Below are 25,936 nucleotides of genomic sequence, written 5' to 3' on the forward strand. Positions count from 1 at the left end.
AAATTAGTTATAAAATTGCAACCTTTTCTCATGGCAAAATGTGTAGAATTTCAGCAAACTAGCTTTATAACAGAGACATGTTTTCTACATCCCTTGACAAAATGTGTAGAAATGATCTGAGGCCCCTCATGATGAGTTCAGATTTTTTTAGGCCCCCACCCACATCAAAGTTGCACATCCCTGTTCTAGTGTCTATCCTTGATTAGGATCTCACAGTCAAAGAGTGAACTGGATGGAAGACACGGGTCAGCAACAAGAAAGCAAACAGAGACACCTGCTGGTTGAGTTTCTTAGCACAAAATGTTCTCACTCGTCTATCATCCTGAGCCCACTAATGTATAGCTGCAGCAGTGACAACAACAGAGAGGTGACCAATACACAGCAGGGTTAAAGGTTAAAGTAGTAAACAGACATGAGGGCAATCAACACTTTATTCACAATCAGAACTGTGCTATGGGAGTCTCACTGCTAAGAAACAAAGAACTCTAAAAATGAGGGCAATAAATGAATATGCATGTCAAGATGCATTACATCGTTGTGTAACTTGTTTACTCTTGTGTACAACAGAGTCATTTTACTGGGACTTCTTTTCACAGTGAATATTTTCTAAATGCTTTCTCATCTTAAATAAGTATTTTCAAACTACAGTGGGGTTTGACAGAGCAGAGGAGAAATTCAGAGAGATGTCCAGACAGGACAAATGGACAAATACAGAGCTAGCACAATTCATCAGGCTACGTTCTTTCTAAAAGGTAATATGTATCAACTCATATCAAACACGAAAGAGAGGTCTGCCTATTTTTCTGTATTATAAAAAATATTTATACAATATTTAAACATTTATATTAATTGCACAACATACAATCAAATACATACTGTACAGCAAGTCTTTATTTTTCGCAATGTTATCATAGCACCATGTATAGCAAGCTGAACAAACTAACCTGATTGGATCTAGCAGGTGGCATTAGCAATACAAAGGAGTAAAATGGCATCCACTATTGAAATGTGCTGGTGTGAAGATGTTTGTTTGGTAGTCTCGTCTGTACCATTGTCTAGGAGGGTGGGGTAGTGGTTAGAGAAGTCCCATGCTGGTTTGAAGTGAACTAGGGGGGATAAGCAAGGTGGTGATGTGATGTGTCTTTCATATCCTGACCAGCTCCATCCCCATACAGTCTGGTGTGTTGTCGTCCTCACTTATGTATCATATCCTTGGGGAGGGGGGGGGGGGGGGGGGGGGGGGGGGGGTGATGTCATTGCATGACATTGCATGACATCAATGTTAATATAATGTATATTGAAAAATAATGGAGTAAATGTCCTGGGGAACCATTCTGTAGCCATAACACAAACAAAAAGAAATGAGAGGTTTCCGGAGTGGTATACTACAAAGCAGGTTCAACTTTGATAAAGTTGTTCACTTCAAACCAGGATGGGACTTCTCTAACCACTACCCCACCCTCCTAGACAATGGTACAGACGAGACTACCAAACAAACATCGTCACACCCACAGAATGCGTACATTTCATTGGTGGATGTCATTTTAAAGTTGATTTTCTGGTTCATTAAGAAAGCTAAACATAGATATGTGTTTATGGATAAGTCAATTAGACCATACATATGTCAAGCTTATCTTTCTAAAAAGTAATAAGCTATTTCAGAATATTCAGGCAAGTTAGCCGGCTAACTCCTTTACACTGCTTTGTAGCATACCCCTCAGGCATACCAGCGTGTTCTGGACAGTACCTTTCATGCTGTGCAGTGAGGCGAAAGCTTGACTTGATGTTATTGCCTGACATCATACTCCCACGGGGTGATGATTTAACCCAGATGTGCCACAATGCCATACGGGATGATACATTTCAGGTTGTGGCAGCAGAATTGACATTAAACTAATCTCGGTACCCAATGTTAAGGCGGTTACGAGAGACTAATATTAAACACGCCTCACATTCACTGTTCACTGTTGGAAGTCAAAGTATAGGTTCGAAGTGTATCCCCACTCAACTGATCAGTCTCCAACTCAGTTTGGCGGTATTGACAACTGGTGTGATGGGAGATGAGAGGTGAGGACATTCCTGTGCGAGTGAATGAGTGTGTGTGTGTGTGTGAGAGAGAAAGAGAGAAGACAGGAGAGGTTATAGTTTTCATTTTCTTGGATGTTTCAGTATTTGCTTTGCTGGGTGATGATCTGAGCATCTGTGGCAGCTAATGTTGGATCAGCATCGTCCCCCATAAACTCCTACAATAATGGTAGATCAAATTACATTCCCATGAAGTCTGTACAAAGTCCTCAGGTTCTCCAGTAGTTCTGGTCCTCCTCTATTGGCAGACTGCAATGTGGTGGGTTGTGGGACAGGTTGTTAACCAACCCATCCTTCCCAAATCTGCCCTCTGTATAAAAAACACATAGATGGAGATCTATTAGTGTTTCAATAGTATAAATTGCTGATAATCGTAGTTCCAGCAACTCTAATAAAAAAAAACTAGAAGACGACTATGACAAGAAATGACCAGAAAATACCAAAGACAAAGGACACCTCATCAGTACAACACCACTGACTTTGAAAAGTGGGTCTATCTAAGCCTTAAGGGCATGACATTGAAATGCAGGTAAGTATTAGTTACATGAAAAGCTTCAAACGAGAAGGTTGAAAAGCATGCTGCTGGGCCATCTGACAAAGCAAGATAATCTGGATGAAGAGGGGGAGGTTGGCTGAATTTAGAGGAACAGATGGGTTATGACAAACTCACAGGGATTTGGAAGAGGGCTTCTTCACTTTTGGCCTCTTTCGACGATGAACTGGCCTGAAGAATGTACAGCGCGGACACACACACGCACGTGCGGGGGAAACACACACACAAACAGCGGAAACAAGCAATTAGGATTCATTGCAACATGAGGAACAGAAGCTGCTACAGTATCATGCTTGCGTTTTAGAATTCACCTTGTGCTAAATAGTTGTTAATTAATAGAATCAACAATGTGACATTTTGTGCAATCCCTATGAAGTACCTCAGAGACTTTATAATCTGCTTAAAAGAAGTGTTCCATTATATTATTTACCCAATGCAGGAAATGCAGGAAAATGTTCAATAAGACACCAAAGGACAAAAAGACATAAAGCCTGAAATATTACAGTACCTGTATTCACTTAAAGAGTTTCTGTCTTTACCACCTGAAATAGAGACCATGTTATTAAAGAACTGAAGTAGCAGTGGTTTGTATGTATGTATGTATGTATGTATGTATGTATGTATGTATGTATGTATGTATGTATGTATGTATGTATGTATGTATGTATGTATGTATGTATGTATGTATGTATGTATGTATGTATGTATGTATGTATGTACAGTACCAGTCAAAAGTTTGGACACACCTACTCATTCAGGGTTTTTCCTTATTTTTTACTATTTTCTACATTGCAGAATAATAGTGAAGACATCAACACTATGAAATAACACATATGGAATCATGTAGTAACCAAAAAAAGTGTTAAACAAATCAAAATATATTTTAGATTTTAGATTCCTCAAAGTAGCCACCCTTTGCCTTGGTGACAGCTTTGCACACTCTTGGCATTCTCTCAACAAGCGTCATGAGGTATTCACCTGGAATGCATTTCAATTAACAGGTGTGCCTTGTTAAAAGTTAATTTGTGGAATTTCTTCCCTTCTTAATGCGTTTGAGCCAGTCAGTTGTGTTGTGACAAGGTAGAGGTGGTATACAGAAGATAGTCCTATTTGGTAAAAGACCAAGTCCATATTATGGCAAGAACAGCTCAAATAAGCAAAGAGAAATGACAGTCTATCATTACTTTAAGACATGAAGGTCAGTCAGTGCAGTCCCAAAAACCATCAAGCGCTATGATGAAACTGGCTCTCATGAGGACCACCACAGGAAAGGCCCAGAAGACCCAGAGTTACCTCTGCTGCAGAAGATAAGTTCATTAGACTTAACAGCTTCAGAAATTGCAGCCCATATAAATGCTTCACAGAGTTCAAGTAACAGACACATCTCAACATCAACTGTTCAGAGGAGACTGCGTGAACCAGGCCTTCATGGTCGAATTGATGCAAAGAAATCATTACTAAAGGACATCAATAAGAAGAAGATTTGCTTGGGCCAAGAAACACGAACACTGGACATTAGACCGGTGGAAATCTGTCGTTTGATCTGATGGTTTGAGATTTTTGGTTCCAACCGGCATGTCTTTGTGAGATGCAGAGTAGGGGAACAGATGATCTCTGCATGTGTGGTTCCCACCGTGAAGCATGGAGGGGGAGGTGTGATGGTGTGGAGGTGCTTTGCTGGTGACACTGTCAGTGATTTGTTTTTCAACAGGACAATGACCAAACACCTCCAGGCTGTGTAAGGGCTTTTTGACCAAGAAGGAGAGTGATGGAGTGCTGCATCAGATGACCTGGCCTCCACAATCACCCGACCTCAACCCAATTGAGATGGTTTGGGATGAGTTGGACCGCAGAGTGAAAGAAAAGCAGCCAAGAAGTGCTCAGCATGTGTGGGAACTCCTTCAAGACTTTTGGGAAAGCATTCCAGGTGAAGCGAGAATGCCAAGATTGTGCAACGCTGTCATTAAGGCAAAGGGTGGCTACTTCGAAAAATCTCAAATCTCAAATATATTTTGATTTGTTTAACCCTTTCACGTGTGAGTTCCAAATATCTCTAACGGTCGCCCCAGCGTGATTTTTTTTATGCACGTGATGTTCGAACGTTCTCTCCATTCCAGGATGTGATTGTTACATAAACAACAACACTGAATGGCTCAGAGTGGGAGTGAGAGGTTACCGTGATTGACTGCCTAAACGCGCAATTTGTATCAATAAATCACTGTCAGAAAATGTTTTGTGTGGTATTATTGATATATTTACTATTTTATTTACGTTTTTCAATTACCCGTGATAAATCATGCGTTCCGATTTTTGCATAAATTGTAAAGGGCGCATAGTATGTGTGTAAAATAATGTTTTGAAGGTTGTACTGATTATGATGAGCTAAGCTAATTACAGCTTTGTGTATGGAGCCATGTTTGTTGACATACAATGCATTCTGGGTTTCACTTGATCGTCTGTCGGACCAAAGATGCTATAACAAAATGAGGTGAGTAAGGGTTCACTCATTTTTTGAGAACTTTATTTTGAATGTGGGATGTGAATGATGGTAGACCACACCCCTTCAACAACTCATCTTGTCTTCTCTTATTATCTTCGGTTTCTGTGAGTTAAAAAAGCATGGCTGCGCGCTGAAACTAATCGTCGGATTACTTTCGATTTCTAGAAAGTGTTTTACTCAATTATTTTGATCAACGGTGAGCTCACCCGTGATGTGATTAATTGTACTTAGTAATTGCTATTAGCTAATTCATAGTGTAGTTTATGTCAGCCGATAGTTAGAAAATATGACCGCTTGTGTTGCGTCAATCTTTCCTCAGCGCTAGGACAAATGTAGCCTACATTTTTCCGGTTAGGATGATTGTGTTATGCTATAGATACTTCTGTGAATATCTGAACATTGCATCCAAAAATAAACTGCTCACATTCTGGACATAACTTTGTAAGGACTGTGTTTGTGTAAATAGTTTCTGAAAAAAGTGTGGCCAGCTCAAATGTTGATTGTTGCGTCATTCGAAACTGGCCGTTCTAAATGAGTGTTCTAAATGAGTGTTCTAATCACACGGGGTGTGATCATACGCTTCAGGGACCACTGTAGAACGATCACACCCCGTGTGATTGTACGTGTGAAAGGGTTAACACTTTTTTGGTTACTACATGATTCCATATGTGTTTCATAGTTTTGATGCCTTCATTATTATTATACATTGTAGAAAATAGTAAAAATAAAGAAAAACCCTTGAATGAGTAGGTGTGTCCAAACTTTTAACTGGTTCTGTATGTGTGTGTGTGTCTTTCTGACTCACCTGTCTCTGGATTGCATTGCTTGTGGCCTTTGCAGCTCCGCAGTTCCATAAGTTGCTGGTGCATCTGGTTGAGGGCAGTGCGGTCCAGGGTGCTAACCCCGTTTATCAACTACAGTCGAACAAATTAACAGAGGACAGGATGTGTTACCAAACACTGTAAAAAATCACAATAGGAGGCTACAGCTCATTTGCGAGATTTAAGAGAGAGAGAGAGAGAGAGAGAGAGAGAGAGAGAGAGAGAGAGAGAGAGAGAGAGAGAGAGAGATACCTGGTATGGGTCAGTGTTCAGATCGAAGTACTCTATGAAACCTGTGGCGAACTCGCAGAATATGAAGTTGTGCGTGTCGTTGATGGTCCTGAGGCACCAGTAAGTGTTGTTGTTGGCGCTGGTACAAGCACAGAATGGACCCACTGGCAGGGGATGGAAAGAGACAGAGGTAGTTATTCAAACAAGATACATGGCCAGTTTTAACGCACCTACTTCATCTTATTTTTGGATCCTTACAAGTAATCATTCAATATATAATTTTGTGGCAGTGATGTAGCAGAGTGGTAAAAATTCAGGAATCCCATGTCTCTTTACTTTTACTCTAAATGTTACTACTGTTCTGAGTTTGATTTAGTCTGCATTCTGCCGTTCCATACTTGTCCAGAAGGGGGCAGTCTGCCAGTGCTGGTTGTCGTGGGTGAAGCAGGTGAGACCAGGCATGCTGCAGGTGTCGTTGTTGCGGAGCCTCTTGAGCAGTTTACGGAGCTTCTTCCTGCGTTTCTGCTCCTTCATCAGCCACTGCTTCTTCTGCTTAGAGGGCATTTTGCTGAGGACACACCACAAGAGGACATATAAAGAGAGATACACTGATTTGTGAGGATCTCTCTCTCTCCCTCCCTGTCTCCCTCACACACACACGAACACAAGCAGATACACACCACCATCTCACAATCATTACTTGAGTGAGTGAATGCGGCTTGCGTCGAGTCTGAACATCCCTTTGTTCTTGGACAGGTAACTGGGGGTGTTACACTGGCACTCTTCAGGCCGAACCTTCATCAGGTGACCTTTGACCTCACGCAAGTTCTTTATTTTCGTCTGCAGGGTTTCAATCTGCGCACAGCACATACAAAACAGTTAACCCCCGCAATGACAAGAAAGGCTACAGATCAGCCTGGTCAGATTGAGGATCAACTAGAGCAGTACCTCGTGCTCGATGTGGAGCTTATGGTCTTTCCAGGCCTGGAGGGATTTGTAGAGTCCTCCATCACACCTGACTGTGTCATTCATCAGGATGGAGCACCTGTGGGGAAAACACACACCAGCTACTGTATCAGCACCTTTACCTGACAACTGCATTTACCACAGTTTACAGCAGTTAGCACTTTTTTTACAGCACCCTCTCAACTGAGAATGAATTACTGTAAAGCTAGTGTGCTTCACAAGAACATAAAGATTAATCATACTACTACTCAAAGACCCACTAACATGGAAACTCAACACACATATTCATAGATATTCACACGCACGTACGCACACACACACACAAAAAAAAAAACACACACACACACACACACACACACACACACACACACACACACACACACACCTGTAGGTGACTTTAAGAGCAGCAGGTGGTGAAAGGCTGTTGCTGGTTGTAGGTCTGGCTGTAACTCCCATTCCACTGAACTCCTCATCGTCGTTCTCCTGCAGGACCGCTCCTCTCCTCCTCTCCCCAGGCCTGCTGGTATTCCGGAGGCCCACGGGCCTGTAGCCCTCTTCCAGGTCCACAGCATAAAGGTCTCCATCCAGCTCAAAGGGAATGGACCGGGCCCAACGGTTCCTAGTCAGACTCTTAGTGGACTTTACCTCTGATGGGGTTACAAGAGTTATTCCTTTCAATGTTATTATTACAAAGGTATTGCAACGCCAACAACCCAAGAGAGAGAAGGTGTTAAAGTATATAGCATTTGTCACTGTTTTTAAATGACGAACAGGAAGTCACTTAAAACTTAAATTGTATTATGTCTCATTTCAATAAAAATAAAATATTTTTCTAAAGTTTTCTAATCTGCCACTGCAGGACAGCAAACACTTGTCCTATAATTTGCAAGCACAATTTATAAGTCTTTGATAAATGGTAAATCTATAAGTCACTGAAAGGACTACTCACTCTTCTTGGTAAGCAGTCTCTTCCTCTTCAGGGGTGTAATTCTGAGGCCTAGGGGGCCACAGTCACAGCTGTCTCCAGCGTTGGAGACGTGTCCAACCCACTGCTGGGACCCACTGCTGGCCATCAGAGCCTGCATACGTGGGGCATAGAGACTGGCCATGCCCTTACACTTATACAGCCTCAACTTACCAGACGGGTCCTCCAGACACTGCCACTTCTACACACATAGAGAAGGGAAAGGGGGGTGAGAGATTTAGCTACATTTCTCCCTCCTTTTTCAGAGAGGGGAAAATGGGGAGAGAGATTTAGCTATATTTCTGCTAATGTATAAGTGTTTGTGTTTGTGCCTGTGGGTATTGTACGGAACTCTTACCTGTCCTGGCTGTTCACAGGAGCTCTGGTACTCTGCCTTCTGACACAGGTCTTTGACCCGCTGGTATTTGGGGAGGAAATTCTCCTCCTGGGCCACCTCCTTCCCATCAGCCTTCTTGTGGAGCAGCTTCCTGTGTGAACAGGATGGACTCAGATGAGAGTAATAGAACATAGACTAAACATACATAAAACTTTGATCACATGGCTGTGGGGGATTATCCCTTTAATTGCACTTGATTAACCCTCCTGTTGTGTTTGTTTCATGTTAATTCATTCTGTGTTCCCGGTCCAATACGACTGCCCCATTATAGCTGATTATAAATCCATAATAATACATATATTATCACCTAATGTTGTTTTAGATCTTTTTATCAACTTAAGTTCTTGTGAACATTACACATTTTGAACTTCTATTTGCTATTTATGGCCTGTAGGCCTGTTGACCTGCGCTCATACAACTCATTTTTGAGTAAAAAAAGCATAATGTATGAATTATTTTGACTATAACACATACAAAGTTTAACAAAGACCCTCTCCTCCTCACCAGTGTCATGATCAAAGAGATGATCAAGAGCCTCACGTGCATTATATCGTTGGGTCATTGTGTTGCCACAGAATTAATTGTGAGCAAGGCCTTAAAAAAGCTTTGTATACCAGAGCTGCAAAACAAGTTCTATATATTATTGAAACAATGTTGTGATTGTCTGTGAGAATGCCAACAGGTGTGGTGGCCGTGGGGGAAAGATTCCATTGGGGAAAGGTTCCTGTGAAGGTTGCAATGGAAGCCACGAAGGGGAGTGAGGTGTGTGTGTGTGTGTGTGTGTGTGTGTGTGTGTGTGTGTGTGTGTGTGTGTGTGTGTGTGTGTGTGTGTGTGTGTGTGTGTGTGCTCAAACACACATGCATGTGGGGTTCTGGGAGAGGATGTGTGTCCATCTGATGAATGGGCATGTGCCTGAACTAAATTTTATACACTAATTGTAGCCATTAATTTCTAATGACCGGACATTTTTGACCAGGAACACCACAGGTGTACAAAAATAAAGCACACAAAATGTAAGGAAAATCAACAAAATGTATTTTGTGTGTTCAGATGCCCTGTGTGGACAAAGTCATGGAACCTTATGACAATCAGATTAAATTAACTACATTTTTCAGAGAGAAAACTTGGAAATCGGTCCAATTTGACCGGAACACAGCAGGAGGGTTAATGACTCAATTATGAATATAACATACTGACCCGCGCTCTACCAGGAAGGAGTCCCTCCACATCTTCCCCTTCTTGTTCACCTGGAACCTGCAACAAAAGCAAGATATTTCAGGTCATCCTGAAGCGACATGGAGTGTCCATTGTATTAAGTTCAAACCATGCAAATGAAGTTGCGACCCTCTGTACCTGTTGACAGGTTTGTCTGTGTCCAGGAGTTTGAGGATGGACTTGCCGTCCATATCGGAGGGAACATCGGCTCCGGCCATGTCCAACAGTGTGGGAGCCAGGTCAATGTTCAGCACCACATGAGGGTTACTGCAGGAGGACACAAGAGCAGGTGGGGGAGAGAGATGAGTGCTGCGTAAGAGATATTATCAAGAGAGTAGTAGTAACAGTGAGATAAGAGCCAAAAGATAACCATTTCCATTGAAACATATCCTAAACAAGGTACTGTACAAAGCTTCAAAGTTGCACTCACATGGCTCCTGCCTCCACGTTGGGACCTCGTATGTAGAAGGGCACCCGGATGTCAAACTCGTAGGGCATGGACTTGCCCTTGACCAGGCCGTACTGACCAATGTGGTAGCCGTGGTCTGATGTATAAACAATGTAGGTGTTGTCCAACTCACCTGTCTCCACCAGCATGTTGTACACCTGAGGAGGAGGACACAGTGAGACAGGTAGTCAGGTAGATTTAGTTGAGCATGAGAGACTATTTTCTGTCTGTCTGTCTGTCTGTCTGTCTGTCTGTCTGTCTGTCTGTCTGTCTGTCTGTCTGTCTGTCTGTCTGTCTGTCTGTCTGTCTGTCTGTCTGTCTGTCTAGCTGTCTGTCTGTCTGTCTGTCTGTCTGTCTGTCTGTCTGTCTGTCTGTCTGCCTAGCTATCTGTCTGTCTGTCTGTCTGTCTGTCTGCCTGTCTGCCTAGCTATCTGTCTGCCTGTCTGCCTGTCTACCTGTCTGACCCACCTTGTCCACACAGTCGTCCACAGACAGCAGGGTCTGCATCCTCCGGCGCTGCAGCATGTTGGTGAACTGCATGTGGACGGGTTTCATGGGGCCTGTGTAGCGCAGGATCCAGTGCTTGTCTGGGTTAGGAGCGTAGTTGTAGCTCGGGGTTCTGAGAAAGGGATGGAGGGAAACGAGTGTGAAGATGAAGCCAGTAAAGGGGGGAAATAATCTCAGAAGGAGAAAGCACCTGCACACATACTTAGTTCTCGACACAATTTATCTTCATTGACGTGTCTGTTTTTCCTGCCATGGAACTGACTTTTTTACCAAGCACATGAGACAGAGGAGTGCTTACTGGTCTGATATTTTCACCAGTATGTCTCCAGAAATCCCAGAGGAGCTTTAAGCTGAAATCTGTAGTTGTTGAAACTTCCATGTTTGTTTACAATATTAGAACAACAAAGAAGTTACTTCAACCAACGAACACTGTTCACTGCACGCGCAATAGAACAGTAGAATATGTACTCCAAATTTTTCTTTACCATGATGCTGGATGCTCCTTTCCTCTGTTTCATCAACAAAACAAATACTTTATTTTAAAGGCGGTGGGGTGAAGAGTGGTTCTGTTTCCCCCTTTACGGAAAGAATTTTAGAGATCACATTCTATAGAGGTGACATATCTTTTGTATTAACACTGAATAGTATTGTGGTAAGGAACATTGTGATAGTTCTCACAGTATTCATAGAAGAGTGTTTAATATGCATAGCTGTATAGTCTAAATTTGAAATTCTGGTGTGAAGGAAGCATTGTTACATTGCATTGCATTGTATTGCATATTGTATTGCATTGAATTGCATATTGTATTGCATTGTATTGCATATTGTATTGCATATTGTATTGCATTGAGTTGCATTGTCATGTGAATTCCAATAGAAATCGGATTATACAAAGCTGTGGTTGGTTTCATGATGTATGGGTTGGAACCAAAATCATTTTCCAATCGTTCTGTTCCAAACAAAATCAATATTTTTCTCGTTCAGTTCCAGTTTTCCAACCACCATAATAAAGTTTTGAACCGGTTCGAACCCCAACAAATAACGGTTCATGTAGTTCATTTCGTCAATTTTTCAACACGTCAAATCAACATCGTTTTTACATTTAGCTAATTTACTTACTCCACAATTAGCACGGATAGAGCAGCTTGCTAGTGAAAGGGTAAGCTAGTTGTTTACATGTTTGATGGACAGATAAGTGCAGGCGTGAGATGCAACTGAAATTTCACGGTAGAGAGAGAGCTATAGAGAGGGGTGAACATGGAGGGGGCTTGGCATGAAGCGGGGACTTGTGTGTTCCGGGTGCTGTTTCCGATCCTCAAAAAAGGTTGTTATTTTCCCTGAACTGGTTCCAACCGCTGTGTTGTTTTACGATTGGCATATACACCAATAGGCTCTCCCAGTGCTTGCAAATGGCTCCAACTACACCTTTGGAACTATTCTCATAACTTATTGTGTATACTGAATTGGAGGCATATGAACCAAAGAAAAGGCAACCTGCTGCCATTCTGATCAATATCAACTAACATAGAGAGGACCATTTTATTAATATTAACTCAGGGGTAGATAGAACCTTAATGATTTCAAAGTTAACACGCAGCTAAATATCTAATGAGGTCTTGGGAGGCAAGGCATATTTAACATTACAGCATATCGATTAGACTTGGCAAAAAGCTAATCGTCTATGGCCTTGGAGCACAAGGCCCTGACAACAGATTTAAACAGAGGATGAAGATGCGTCACTGCAATGTGGATGTGAAAAGGGTTTTCTGGAGGGATGGAGTAAGAGGGGAGCCATTTTCTTTCCCTCCATAAAGGGAAAGTGAGATAATTTATAAGCTCACAACGGGGGGGGGGGGGGGGGGGGGGGGGGGGTGTAGATTTCTGAGAAAAAGCAATTAAAAGTTGACATTAAAACAGATTGGGCTGAATATAATCACTGTGTTACACTTTTATTCAGTACTTTAATGATGCTTATGGGATTCACTCTTACAGGAGAGGATGATCGACCAAAGACACAGGCTCATTACTGCCTCCCTGTTTGTCTCTCACATGACCAATGGGAGAGGTGGTATTAGCCCAGGACCAAGTGCTTATCTTCGGGGTACTGTGCCAAGCAGACAAAGGCTGGGACCCATAGTGTGTTATCATAATCTATGGATGCCTATTTATCATGAACCTCTTAACGATGCCAATCTACTGTAAAGTCTGCAATGAACAAGGATCATCGCTGATCCTACGTTCAGCGTACACCGGCACACTGCATCTTCTGTCAAATTAGTGTGTCTGTGTCTGTTACGGTATATCCTTACATGTGCTGTGAGGCGTTGGGGAAGGCAGTGCTGTACTGTGGTGCTGAGTCCTCTGGCCCATGTGGGGCAGCGTGGCTCAGGACCATCATTACTGGTCGGTGGGGGTACATCCTCTTAGAGGAGCGGAAGTAGTTGAGGCTGTCATTGGTGATGATGTCTGTGAGATAGTCCTGTGGAAGCAAGAATCGCCTGTACATGAGGTTCTGAACTCTAATATTAGGCTACTTCCTAAAACAAATGTGTATAGAGCAATAAAGCTTGTCATAATGGCTGCCTTATAACAGCATTTAGATTGAGATAAACTGTTTACTACTGTTTACTGCTGTATACTACTGTATACTATTATATACTACTGTTTACTACTGTATACTACTGTTTACTACTGTATACTACTGTATACTATTATATACTACTGTATACTATTGTATACTACTGTTTACTACTGTATACTACTGTTTACTACTGTTTACTACTGTATACTACTGTTTACTACTGTATATATTGTATACTACTGTATACTATTGTATACTACTGTATAACAATATTATCACAATTTTTAAGAATTGGATGATAAAATCAGGGTTATTCATCATCATAGGTTACTACTCTAATATTTGAGTGAAAACTGAAACAGGATGGAACCTTTGGATAGTTGCTGCCATGCTTCTCCCGCACGCCGTTCCTGCACAGAGTGTAGTTGTAGAAGCGAGAGTTCTTCACCAGCGCTACCCACTCCCTCCAGCCAGGGGGCACATATGAGCCGTTGTACTCATTCAGGTACTTCCCAAAGAAGGCTGGGACAAGAGGTGGGCATGAGTACAAAGTGATTCACTCTGCAATAATGTGTGTGTGTCTGTATATACATGCTGCACAGCTCACACTCACCCATCCTGTAGCCTGAGTTGTTAAGGTGCACAGCGAAGGTGTGTGGCTCATGGTGGGCCTGCCAGGACGGTGAGGAACAGTTCTCGTTGTTGGTGAAGGTGTGGTGGTTGTGAACGTACTTCCCTGTCAGAATAGAGGAGCGCGATGGGCAGCACATGGGAGTGGTGGAGAAGGCGTTAGAGAAATGGGTGCCTCCCTGCTCCATGATACGCCGTGTCTTATTCATGGCTTGCATTGAGCCTGGAGGAGAGAGAGACAGGGAAAAGAGAGGGGAAGGAGGGAGAGAGGGAAAGGGTGAGGGGAAGAGAGGCGTAAAGATGGAAGGGGGTGAGGGGTGTGAGAGACAGGGGGAGAGAGAGAGAATAAATATTGTCTGTGAAGTGTCGCCCATTTGAATTCATGTGTACTAAAGGCTTTTCAGGCTGATGCCGATTGTTTAGTGAAACAGATGCTCGACCATAAATTCCTGGATTTCAATGGTATTCTCACGAGCAATCAGAGGGGAACAAAGGGTGTCAGTGAGGCTGTTATACTGGCACTCCAGTCCAATATGCAGTTTAAGGGCTTAAACGGGTAGGGAGATAGCCAGGGTTTGGCACTCAGACAATGGATGCCATAGGCCACTCGCTCCATGCCAATACTGAAGTTGGCCATGGGGTGCTTGACTTCAAGTGGGCAAATGGAGAATGGTGCCAAGAGGAAGCATTACCCTGACCTCTCTCACTAACATGCTGACAGACACTGAACAAGCACCACACAGACACACACACACACTGTGTTTTACCTAATTCGATGTCCTGGTCGTCAGTGAGGATGAGGATGATGTTGGGTCGGACATTGTTGCGGGCTTGTCGATCCCTCTGCAGACGTGTCCGGTGGCGCTGGCCGGAGAGGAAGGACGAGCCCTGGGCCGGGGAGACCACCCCCAGGAGGAGGAGGAGAAGGAGGCCCCGTCCTCCCATGGCTCTACCTTGTCTTCACCTCCTTCTCACTGAAGCAGGGGCCACTCTGCTGCCCTACTCCCTCACTCACATTGACAGACACAGAGACAAGGATGAGACCAAACATACAAACTGCTACAATCTGGTAGCTATGCTGTGACAATTATAAAACATGTAAAACATGTAAAACGTAAAAGTATGCATGAAATGAAATGTACGCATTCACTACTGTAAGTCGCTCTGGATAAGAGCGTCTGCTAAATGACTTAAATGTAAATGAGTCAGAAAGTCTGTGGTCTATGGTCATCAGGAGTAGTTCTCTGTGAATTCTGTGAGAAATACTGTAAGTGTCTCTCTCTTTCCCTCTCTCTTTCAACTATTTCTCTCTCACACAGACACACTCAAGTAAAGAACAGGCAGATGTGAGCAGAGCCATTACACGGTGCTCTTCCATATAAATGCACCTGTTTAGGCTCCCCTCGTTAATCAATCATTAATGACGCATTAGAGCGGTGTCATTGCCTCAGTGTAATGATCTCTGCTGGTGAACACATGGCTGCCAGTCTGGGGCTAATGGGCCTGGGCCAGGGGCCAACGCTCCCTCGTCTACCCAAAAAGAACAGGGGGATGGAGCGGGGCGGAGGTGAAGGAGAGGAGAAAGAGTTTAAAGACGGGATGAGATTTAACAGAGGAGACAGAGGTTATTGAACAAGGAGGGCATTGTGGGTTGCTTTGGTGAATGTTTGAGGAAAGAAATACAGAATATTGTTGCTCTCAAATAGTAACAAAGTGTGCATTGAGAAAGTGTTTCAGGGCAGAATAACAAAGTGCTCATCAGACTGATTTCAGACAACGTAGACGTGGTGATGTGGTGGTGCATTATCTGTGTGCTCAGTAAGAGAAAATGATGTAGACGCAGTATACTTCACTGATGCTCTACACACTGCGTTTCCTCATAAAACAATAGACATCACGCTGTGACAGTGTTCTGTTAGTACAATTTCCTCTAAATTTCCTCTATAGCTTCATGCATCATTTGCTAAATGTATACTTGTTTTATATTGATTTGATAATGCAAGTACACCTCTGACTTCTTACAAACGAACCCCAACAGAGTTTGTCATGGAAACTGATGATTACATATGTTCACGGTACAGGAAATGGCAATTGATTGTACTTGCTGTAAATGTTTCGAAAAGACTGCCTTGAATACAAATATGGTGTGGTGTTTCTTCTCACAGCTTTGAGATTGAGAAAGATTAGTATTAGAATAAGTAAAAGTCACCCAGTAAAATACTACTTGAGTAAAATAGTATCTGGTTTTAAATGTACTTAAGTATCCAAAGTAAAAGAAAATGGAATACATCAAATTCTTTATTCACAGATATCCAGGGGCACACTCCAACATCATTTACAAACCCAGTTTTTGTGTTTAGTGAGTCCACCAGGTCAGAAGCAGTAGGGGTGATGCACATTCTCTGGATAAGTGCATGAATTGGATGATTTTGCTGCCCCGGACGTCAGGGAAAATGCATGGGGGAGTAAAAAGTACATATTTTCTTTAGGAATGTGGTGGAATAAAAGTAAAAGTTGTCAAACATGTAAATAGTAAAGTAAAGTACTGTTTAAGTAGTACTTTAAAGTATTTTAACACAGTTACTTTACACCACTGTATAAAAAAGTATCACAAGGCCTCCTCACAAAATCAACTAACCAACAACACCACTGACTGGGAGACTTGACAGGTTTGCATGGCCTGTGTTTGCTCAGTGTTCTGTGGGTCTACAGGGAGCGTATTCCTCCCAGCATAGAAACTGTATGAACACAAAACAGCCCACAACAACAGCCCAACCCCAGCCTCTCCCTGCTGGGAGGCAACTCACTCATCAACAACCTCACTGGGATGCTATTGTTTAGGGGGACAATAGAGCACACACACACATACACAGACACACACACACATACACAAACACACACGCACGCACATGCATGCACACGTGGACACACACTTCACATGCAAACCAAATAGCCTACAGAGCCAAATCAATCGAAGGCGTTTAATAAAACAATATCGCCATGTCCATCAACCTCAAGCAAACACAAAGTAGATAAGTCAGTTGGGTATGTTACTATTCCAGAGGAGAGGTGCCACCCTGTTTCTGTCACCCTCCTCCCCCCTACCTCATCACAGTGTTGATGCCCAGGGATATCCTCATGGAAAACAGACCTCTCGGTGCCAAACTGTACCCGTATCCAAGCAGGCCCTTCTGTCTGTGAACGTCCTGATTCTATAACACACTCATACCCTCTCTATACTCACACTCAAGCTCCTCTATCACACACATATGCATCCACCTCCCCATCCCTCGGAAGCACAAACTCAGACACACATATTATGTGCATCCACCCCACCCTCTTTGCATGCGAGTATGGGCCCACACACATCGTGCGCACACACACACACACACACACACACACACACACACACACACACACACACACACACACACACACACACACACACACACACACACACACACACACACACACACATATCTGCCTTTTCTCCAGCTCCTCTCTGTCTCTGTCTCTCAGGGCATTGTTGCCTGTCTGGGGAATGGATGAGGTTCTGACCAGGTGGGCTCTGCTGTTTTATATTCTCCCAACTCCTCTGCCCCTCCTCTCTCCCTCTCCATTCCTCCCTTATCCTCCCATCGCTGGCATGGGATGAAAACCAAAACAACAATAAGGAACACTATACAAAAACATTGGTGAAAAGCCACTTAATTAAACAGCTCTGTCGCCAAACACCAGAAATGCCTCACCGACACTGCTGCAATGACTATGACAATAAATAAAGGAATGGATGGTTCCCTCTCCTCTCCACTGTGAGTGTTAGTGCTGTATGACATGAAGTATACAGTGCATTCGGAAAGTATTCAGACCCGTTGAGTTTTTCCACATTTGTCACGTTATAGCCTTATTTTAAAATCGATTAAATAACTTTTTTACCTCATCAATCTACACACAATACCCCATAATGACAAGGCTGAAATGTATTAAAATTAAAAAACAGAAATACCTTATTTACATAAGTGTTCAGACCCTTTGCAATGAGACTCGAAACAGAGCTCAGGTGCATCCTGTTTCCATTGATCATCCTTGAGATGTTTAAATTGATTGGACATGATTTGGAAAGGCACACACCTGTCTATATAAGGTCCCACAGTTGACAGTGCAGGTCAGAGCAAAAACCAAACCATGATTTTGAAGGTATTGTCCGTAGAGCTCCGAGACAGGATTGGGCCGAGGCACAGATCTGGAGAGTACCAAAACATTTCTACAGCATTGAAGGTCCCCAACAACACAGTGGCCTCCATTATTCTTAAATGGAAGAAGTTTGGAACCTTCCAGAAGGACAACCATCTCTGTAGCACTCCACCATTCAGGCCTTTATGGAAGAGAGGCCAGACAGAAGCCACTCCTCAGTAAAAGACACATGACAGCCCACTTGGAGTTTGCCAAAAGGCCCCTAAAGGACTCTCAGACCATGAGTAACAAAATTCTCTGGTCTGATGAAACCAAGATTGAACTCTTTGGCCTGAATGCCAAGCGTCCCGTCTGGAGAAAACCTGGCACCATCCCTACGGTGAAGCATGGTGGTGGCAGCATCATGGTGTGGGTATATTTTTCAGTGGCAGGGACTTTCAGCGGCATCACCCCGTAATGCATCGCTCGCCCCTCCACACGCCTGCTCAGTCGTGCCCTCTCTGCCAGTAACTCCTTCCGGAATCTTGTGTCAAGCTCGGCGCTCAACTCCCTTCTCGGCTCCAGTTTGCTCCACGGCTCCCTCCGAATAGCCCGGGAAGTTAGGTCAGGGTTCCCCCCTGACCTAGCAACACTCCCCTTATGAGTGTTGCTACCTCCTGAATAGGAGGATACAATGCCTCGTACCTTTGTCGTTCCCTCTTCGACTCCTCCAGCTCCGCCTTCGGGCGCTGGTACTCCCCAGCCTGGCTCCATGGACCCTTGCCCTCAAGGATCTCCTCCCACGTCCATGACTCGAGATACTTCTCCCGTTGCTCCTTCTTCCGCTGCTTGGTCCCTGTTTCGTGGGTGGTTCTGTCATAACGGTCATATTGAGGAGACCAAAACGCAGCGGGTATAGTAATCATCTTCTTTATTTACTTACTAAAGTGAACACTAAAACGAAAACAATAAACGACAACCAACAGTTCTGTAAGGTAACCCAACTATACAGAAAGCAACCACCCACAAAACACAAGTGAAACGAACACAACTAAATATAGCCTCCAATTAGAGACAACAACAACCAGCTGCCTCTAATTGGAGGTCATTGCCAAAAACCAACATATAATTAGAATAAACATAGAAATATAAAACATAGAACAAAACCCCCAAAAACATCAAACACTCAAAACAAACACCCCTGCCACGCCCTGACCATACTACAATGACAAATAACCCCTTTTACTGGTCAGAACGTGACAAGTATGCTTTTCTACTGTATGTGTGAACGTAAACATGGCCTTGAGTGTCCATGTGTTGAGTTGAGTAATGGTATGTCTTTCATAATACCTACTTAATAATTTTCACACAGTGCTTTGTGTAAATACTGATGATTTGAACCCAGTGTTGCTGATACCTTGCTGATAAAGAAGGAAGAATATAAAAGGCAAATTGTTTGTCAGATCAGTTATTTTACACTAAGCGGAAGGCCCACGGTGCTGATGCAGCTGATGACTGATTGGTGGCGCAGACTGCTAAAACAGTTAGTCGTATTTCAACGGTTGCGAGTTCTAATCTCACATGGGGCAATTATCTTTACAAGCATTTCACTACAGTTGCAAAAACATCTGCTAACTATGTGTATGCAACCAATAACATTTGATTTGAGTCAGAATCAAGGCAGACATTTGCCATTTAGACAGAGGCACAAATCACAACATGAGTAAACATTAATCTGAGCAGACCTCATTAAAAACTGAACAATAACAGAGAGAGAGAGAGAGAGAGAGAGAGAGAGAGAGAGAGAGAGAGAGAGCGAACACAGCACATTTTTGTAAGTCTGATTGACGATCAATGACCATCATCCAAAGTTACAGTCAACTCCAAAATTATTGTCACCCTTGATAAAGATGAGAGGAAAAAAGACTATATAAAATAAATAATACAAATACTGAGCTATATTGTATGCTCACATTTTTGAGAAAATAATAAATAAATTAATAAAACAAATCTAAAAAAGATAGGTCTAAAAATGGTTGGCATAACTGTTTTCAATACTTTTTTCACCCTCCACTTGCAACGATAACGGCATTGAGCCTTTTTCTATAATGTTTAATGAGATTGGAGAACACATTGGGAAGGATCTTTGACCATTCCTCCATACAGAATCTTTCCAAATCTTTGATATCCTTTGGCCTGCGTTTATGGACTGCCCTCTTTAATTCAAACCACAGCCTTCCTCACCATCTTTAATAAGCATGCTCCATTCAAAAAATATAGAACTAGGAACAGATATAGCCCTTGTTTCACTCTAGACCTGTCTGCCCTTGACCAGCACAAAAACATCCTGTGGCGTTCTGCATTAGCATCGAATAGCCCCTGTGATATGCACATTTTCTGGGAAGTTAGGAACCAATATACACAGGCAGTTAGGAAAGCTAAGGCTAGATTTTTCAAACAAAAATTTGCATTCTGTGGTACAAACTCAAAACGTTCTGGGACACTGTAAAGTCCATGGAGAATAAGAGCACCTCCTCCCAGCTGCCCACTGCACTGAGGCTAGGAAACACTGTCACTACCGATAAATCCACAATATTTGAGAATTTCAATAAGCATTTTTCTACGGCTGGCCATGCTTTCCACCTGGCTATCCCTACCCCGGTCAACAGCCCTGCGCTCCCCATAGCAACTCGCCCAAACCTCCCCCACTTCTCCTTCACCCAAATCCAGATAGCTGATGTTCTGAAAGAGCTGCAAAATCTGGATCCCTACAAATCCGCTGGGCTAGACAATCTGGACCCTCTCTTCCTAAAATTATCTGCTGAAAGTATTGCAACCCCTATTACTAACCTGTTCAACCTCTCTTTCGTATCGTCTGAGATTCCCATAGATTGGAAAGCTGCCGCTGTCATCCCCCTCTTCAAAGGGGGTTACACTCTAGACCCAAACTGCTACAGACCTATATCTATTCTACCCTGCATTTCTAAGGTCTTCGAAAGCCAAGTTAACAAACAGATTACCAACCATTTTGAATCTCACCGTACCTTCTCCGCTATGCAATCTGGTTTCAGAGCTGGTCATGGGTGCACCTCAGACACGCTCAAGGTCCTAAACAATATCATAACCGCCATCGATAAGAGACATTACTGTGCAGCCGTATTCATCGACCTGGCTAAGGCTTTCAACTCTGTCAATCACAACATTCTTATTGGTAGACTCAACAGCCTTGGTTTCTCAAATGATTGCCTCGCTTGGTTCACCAACGACTTCTCAGATAGAGTTCAGTGTGTCAAATCGGAGGGCCTGTTGTCCGGACCTCTGGCAGTCTCTATGGGGGTGCCCCAGGGTTCAATTCTCGGGCCGACTCTCTTCTCTGTATACATCAATGATGTATAGGTCTGTGGTGATTCTTTGATCCACCTCTACGCAGACGACACCATTCTGTATACCTCTGGCCCTTCGTTGGACACTGTGTTAACTAACCTCCTTCAACTCTCCTTCCGTGGCCTCCAACTGCTCTTAAGGGCAAGTAAAACTAAATGCATGCTCTTCAACCGATCGCTGCCCGCACCTGCCCACCTGTCTAGCATCAATACTCTGGATGGTTCTGACTTAGAATATGTGGACAACTACAAATACCTAGGTGTCTGGTTAGACTGTAAACTCTCCTTCCAGACTCAGATTAAGCATCTCCAATCCAAAATTAAATGTAAAATCTAGAATCGGCTTCCTATATCGCAACAAAGCATCCTTCATTCATGCTGCCAGCATACCCGATCCTCGACTTCGGCGATGTCATTTACAAAATAGCCTCCAACACTCTACTCAACAAATTGGATGCAGTCTATCACAGTGACATCCGTTTTGTCACCAAAGCCCCATATACTACCCACCACTGCGACCTGTATGCTCTCGTTGGCTGTCGCCAAACCCACTCCTCCCAGCTGCCCACTGCACTGAGGCTAGTTTTACAAGGGTAGCCAGGTGGAAAGCATGGCCAGCCGTAGAAAAATGCTTATTGAAATGATCGATTATCGTAGATTTATCGTGGTGGCAGTGTTTCCTATCCTCAGTGCAGTGTGCAACTGGGAAGAGGTGCTCTTATTCTCCATGGACTTTACAGCATCCCAAAACCTTTTGGAATTAGTGCTACACGATGCAAATTTCTGTTTGAAAAAGCTAGTCTTAGCTTTCCTAACTGCCTGAGTATATTGGTTCCTGACTTCCCTGAAAAGTTGCATATCGCAGGGGCTATTCAATGCTAATGCAGAACCTCACAGGATGTTTTTGTGCTGGTCAAGGGCAGTCAAGTCTGGGGTGAAACAAGTGCTATATCTGTTCTTAGTTCTACATTTTTTGAATGGGGCATGCTTATTTAAGCACTTTTGAAGAACAACCAGGCATCCTCTACTGATGGGATGAGGTCAATATCCTTCCAGGATACCCGGGCCAGGTCGATTAGAAAGGCCTGCTCGCTGAAGTGTTTTAGGGAGCGTTTGACAGTGATGAGGGGTGGTCGTTTGACCGCGGACCCATTAAGCACGCAGGCAATGAGGCAGTGATCGCTGAGATCCTGGTTGAAGACAGCAGAGGTGTATTTAGAGGGCAAGTTGGTCAGGATGATATCTAAGAGGGTGCCCATGGTTACGGATTTCAGGTTGTACCTGGTAGGTTCCTTGATAATTTGTGTGAGATTGAGGGCATCTAGCTTAGATTGTAGGTCCCCTAATAGTATGAACTTTGAAGATAGATGGGGGGCGATCAATTCACATATGGTGTCCAGGGCACAGCTGGGGGCTGAACAAGCGGCAACTGTGAGAGACTTGTTTTTGGAAATGTGGATTTGAAAAAGTAGAAGCTCGAATTGTTTGGGCACAAACCTGGAAAGTATGACAAAACTCTGCAGACTATCTCTGCAGTAGAGTGCAACTCCGCCCCCTTTGGCAGTTCTTTCTTGTAGGAAAATGTTATAGTTAGGGGTGAAAGCCAGGATTCAGACACAGCTAGGACATCTGAGTTGGCAGAGTGTGCTAAAGCAGTGAATAAAACAAACTTAGGGAGTAGGTTTTTAATGTTAACATGCATGAAACCAAGGCTTTTACGGTTACAGAAGTCAACAAATGAGAGCGCCTGGGGAATGGGAGTGATGCTGGGGACTGCAGGGCCTGGGTTAACCTCTACATCACCAGAGGAACAGAGGAGGAGTAGAGTAAATCATTGCTTGATTTATGAACGTCAACAACAATTTGTCTATTTTCATTTGTGAGTTCCTTACCTTTTACCATGGTGATGGATGACAAAGGGATTTTACATGAGCGTTACCTCATTTTTATATCTCAGTGAAACGGGTAGCCATCAAAGGCCACAATACACTTCCTTCAAATTAGATTCACTTAAAAAAGTAGAATGTTAATGGAGATTACATTTAGTTTCATTTTATTTATAAGAATCTTTAGGGTTCCAATAATTTTGACATATTTTTAAGAATAAAATATTTTTCTCTGAGCAATTTAATTAGCATAAAATAATATAATTACACCAAATGTTTTGTGCATACAACATAGCTCTGTATGTGTATTATTTATTTTATAGTATTTTTTGCTCATCTTTATCAAAGGTGCGAATAATTTTGGACGTGACTTTATGTCAATGCGATCTGTATCTTCGTTAAAAATGGAAGTGCATCACCAAAATCTGATACATATTGAAATCCCCCTAATGTGGAGGAAATTGAAAATATAATGTTCAACACTCCGTCTTTGCATTAAATGTTAATGATGGCTGTATATTTTATGGATAAAGATGAATTATGAATGGCATGACAACGGAGCTGTGTCACACTATGGGCGTTGTGGTGAAACAGAGGGGAGTGTTGGGGCCAAATGCTTTCACCAGAGAGACAAACACCCGAGAGACAGACACATTATAGCAATGTCCCTCCCCAGAGGAGAGAGGGACAGACACCTAGCAAGTTGAACAGAAACTTCTCAGTTTGGACAAAAACATCAAAATATAATAGAAATATCCAAAAGATTTAGCAGTGGAGTTAATGCAGTTTTTCTACGAATAAAATACATTTTGTTGTTCAATGAGCACCATCTGATGCATGCAAGCAATGCCCCAGGGAGAGACGGCTAAAAAGAGAGAATATGAGAAAATGAGAACCAGACTCTTATTACATATTGAAGAAGGACGACTGATTCCATCCGTACGTTTCTCATTATTTAATCAGCTTCCTGCCAATGAAATATGGAAGAGCACAGAAGCACAAAACAGACTGAGTCTGCCCCAATCAATGTTCCAAATGGGAGAGAGGGAGAGAGAGAGATATATATATTTCACACAGAATTCCAATGCTTAAGTTCCCTTTCAAATGGTCCCTTATTTGCCACTTTCTTTGAGTTATATCCCCATACATACAGTACATCCCAGTGAATAGCTAGCACACAGAGGGGTAGGAGTAGCCTCTGCAGGATCTAGCCATAGCCTATACTGAATTGGAAATGGTATTCGTACTTGACAGTTGATAGTTGGATTGCATGATAACCTACTCATAATTGGAAAAAACTATGTGTTTTAAAATGCTTAATAGGGGTTGGCAATATCTAGGCTAATCATCTCCCTGCATATTTCTATTAAACAAGTGGCAGCAGATCAGGGGCAGCGGACTTGTGTGTGTCTGTGTGTGTGTTCTCAAAAGTTGCAGTGGGCAGATGATCTGCTGTCACTCAGTCAAAACGCAGATCGGCATTTCATAGTTTTTCTCTGCTTGTTTGATGTTATGCACATTGATAGCTTGCTAGAAAACGTCCTCGCCAACTGATTTATAATAGTAGCAGCAGACCCTATCTACAGTAAATGGTCGGAGCAAAACATGCGAAGAGAAGTGACCGGTGACATTCTAAAGCGAATGGAGTGTGGCCATTGGTTGACCCAAATGAGCGTCCCAAAACCAGGACACGTTTTCACAGATCGGTTATCTCACACAGCCGTAAGATGAATTTTTAAAGAAAATACAGCAACGATCACTAGGTCCAGAGGGGAATTTAATGTATAGCTTTTCTTACCAGCTACACCTTTCAGATACAAAGAAAAGGCAGTATAAAGAAGACAGTATGGTAAAGATTGTGGGTTTTTGTCTAGATATAAAAGGGATCAGAGAGAGAGACAGCTCAAGGAATAGTCTGGATAGAACAAAGCATGAGAATGTCTGCTTCAGGCTGTTTTTTTCCCACTAGATTCCCAGTGCAAGGATTTCAAATAGAATAGAGTCAAATGAAATAGAATAAAATAGAACACTCCACTGTCCATTTCACATTCGTGACACTCAAGTTCTCCACTCATCCACATCATACTCAACAAGTAAAAACAAACTAATGAAACACCTAAGAATGTCAAACACATATCCCAGTCCTGAATGCAGCCTATTGACAACACTATCACACAGATTCCTTTGGTCATAATTGAGCCTGGCAGGGCTTTGAGAATGTGTGACTTTGTTCCCATTGGATTGTAAAGCTGCATCTGGACAGAATTTGCAAACTCTCCAAGGAGCCTTGAATTTACCAACAAAAGTTGGTATTCAGATGCAAATTCTGAAACATCCTAGCTCTGTGTTAGAGTAACTCTTTCTCTGAGGGGATAGAGTATGTTTGGAGGATGATTTGGTGTGTTGGGGGATGGGTGGAGATTGGGATGCTGAATACTGTACAGAACTGGAACCCCCTTTTGCATGATAATGTGTAGCTACTGTATCGAGAGGTGCAGTGATTGCTATTCATAATCTATTCTCCACTCACACATCCATGCATTATCACAAAGTATATGCCATGGCATCCAGACATCACACTATTCATAAAGTCAG

The 25,936-nt window shown here is 42.8% G+C and overlaps 1 protein-coding gene across 1 annotated transcript in view; it reads right to left on the bottom strand.

Moving 5' to 3' along the window:
* Positions 1-413: 413 nt before the first annotated feature.
* LOC106582903 (extracellular sulfatase Sulf-2) overlaps positions 414-25,936 on the bottom strand; it is a 61,972-nt gene continuing 36,449 nt past the window's right edge. The window contains exons 3-21 of the mRNA XM_014166501.3: positions 14,667-14,909; positions 13,883-14,122; positions 13,640-13,791; positions 12,998-13,167; positions 10,650-10,800; positions 10,164-10,339; positions 9,872-10,000; positions 9,716-9,772; positions 8,479-8,608; positions 8,106-8,322; positions 7,542-7,803; positions 7,139-7,235; positions 6,891-7,045; positions 6,589-6,758; positions 6,212-6,354; positions 5,944-6,052; positions 3,147-3,180; positions 2,756-2,809; positions 414-2,395 (exon numbers count right to left, since the gene is read on the bottom strand). Coding sequence (XP_014021976.3) covers positions 2,365-2,395; positions 2,756-2,809; positions 3,147-3,180; positions 5,944-6,052; positions 6,212-6,354; positions 6,589-6,758; positions 6,891-7,045; positions 7,139-7,235; positions 7,542-7,803; positions 8,106-8,322; positions 8,479-8,608; positions 9,716-9,772; positions 9,872-10,000; positions 10,164-10,339; positions 10,650-10,800; positions 12,998-13,167; positions 13,640-13,791; positions 13,883-14,122; positions 14,667-14,844 — 2,655 coding nt within the window. The 5' untranslated portion in view covers positions 14,845-14,909 and the 3' untranslated portion in view covers positions 414-2,364. The remainder of the gene's footprint in view (positions 2,396-2,755; positions 2,810-3,146; positions 3,181-5,943; positions 6,053-6,211; positions 6,355-6,588; positions 6,759-6,890; positions 7,046-7,138; positions 7,236-7,541; positions 7,804-8,105; positions 8,323-8,478; positions 8,609-9,715; positions 9,773-9,871; positions 10,001-10,163; positions 10,340-10,649; positions 10,801-12,997; positions 13,168-13,639; positions 13,792-13,882; positions 14,123-14,666; positions 14,910-25,936) is intronic.

The sequence above is a fragment of the Salmo salar genome, chromosome 22 (assembly GCF_965601325.2).
Source record: "Salmo salar chromosome 22, fSalSal1, whole genome shotgun sequence".
NCBI classification, from domain to species: Eukaryota; Metazoa; Chordata; class Actinopteri; order Salmoniformes; family Salmonidae; genus Salmo; species Salmo salar.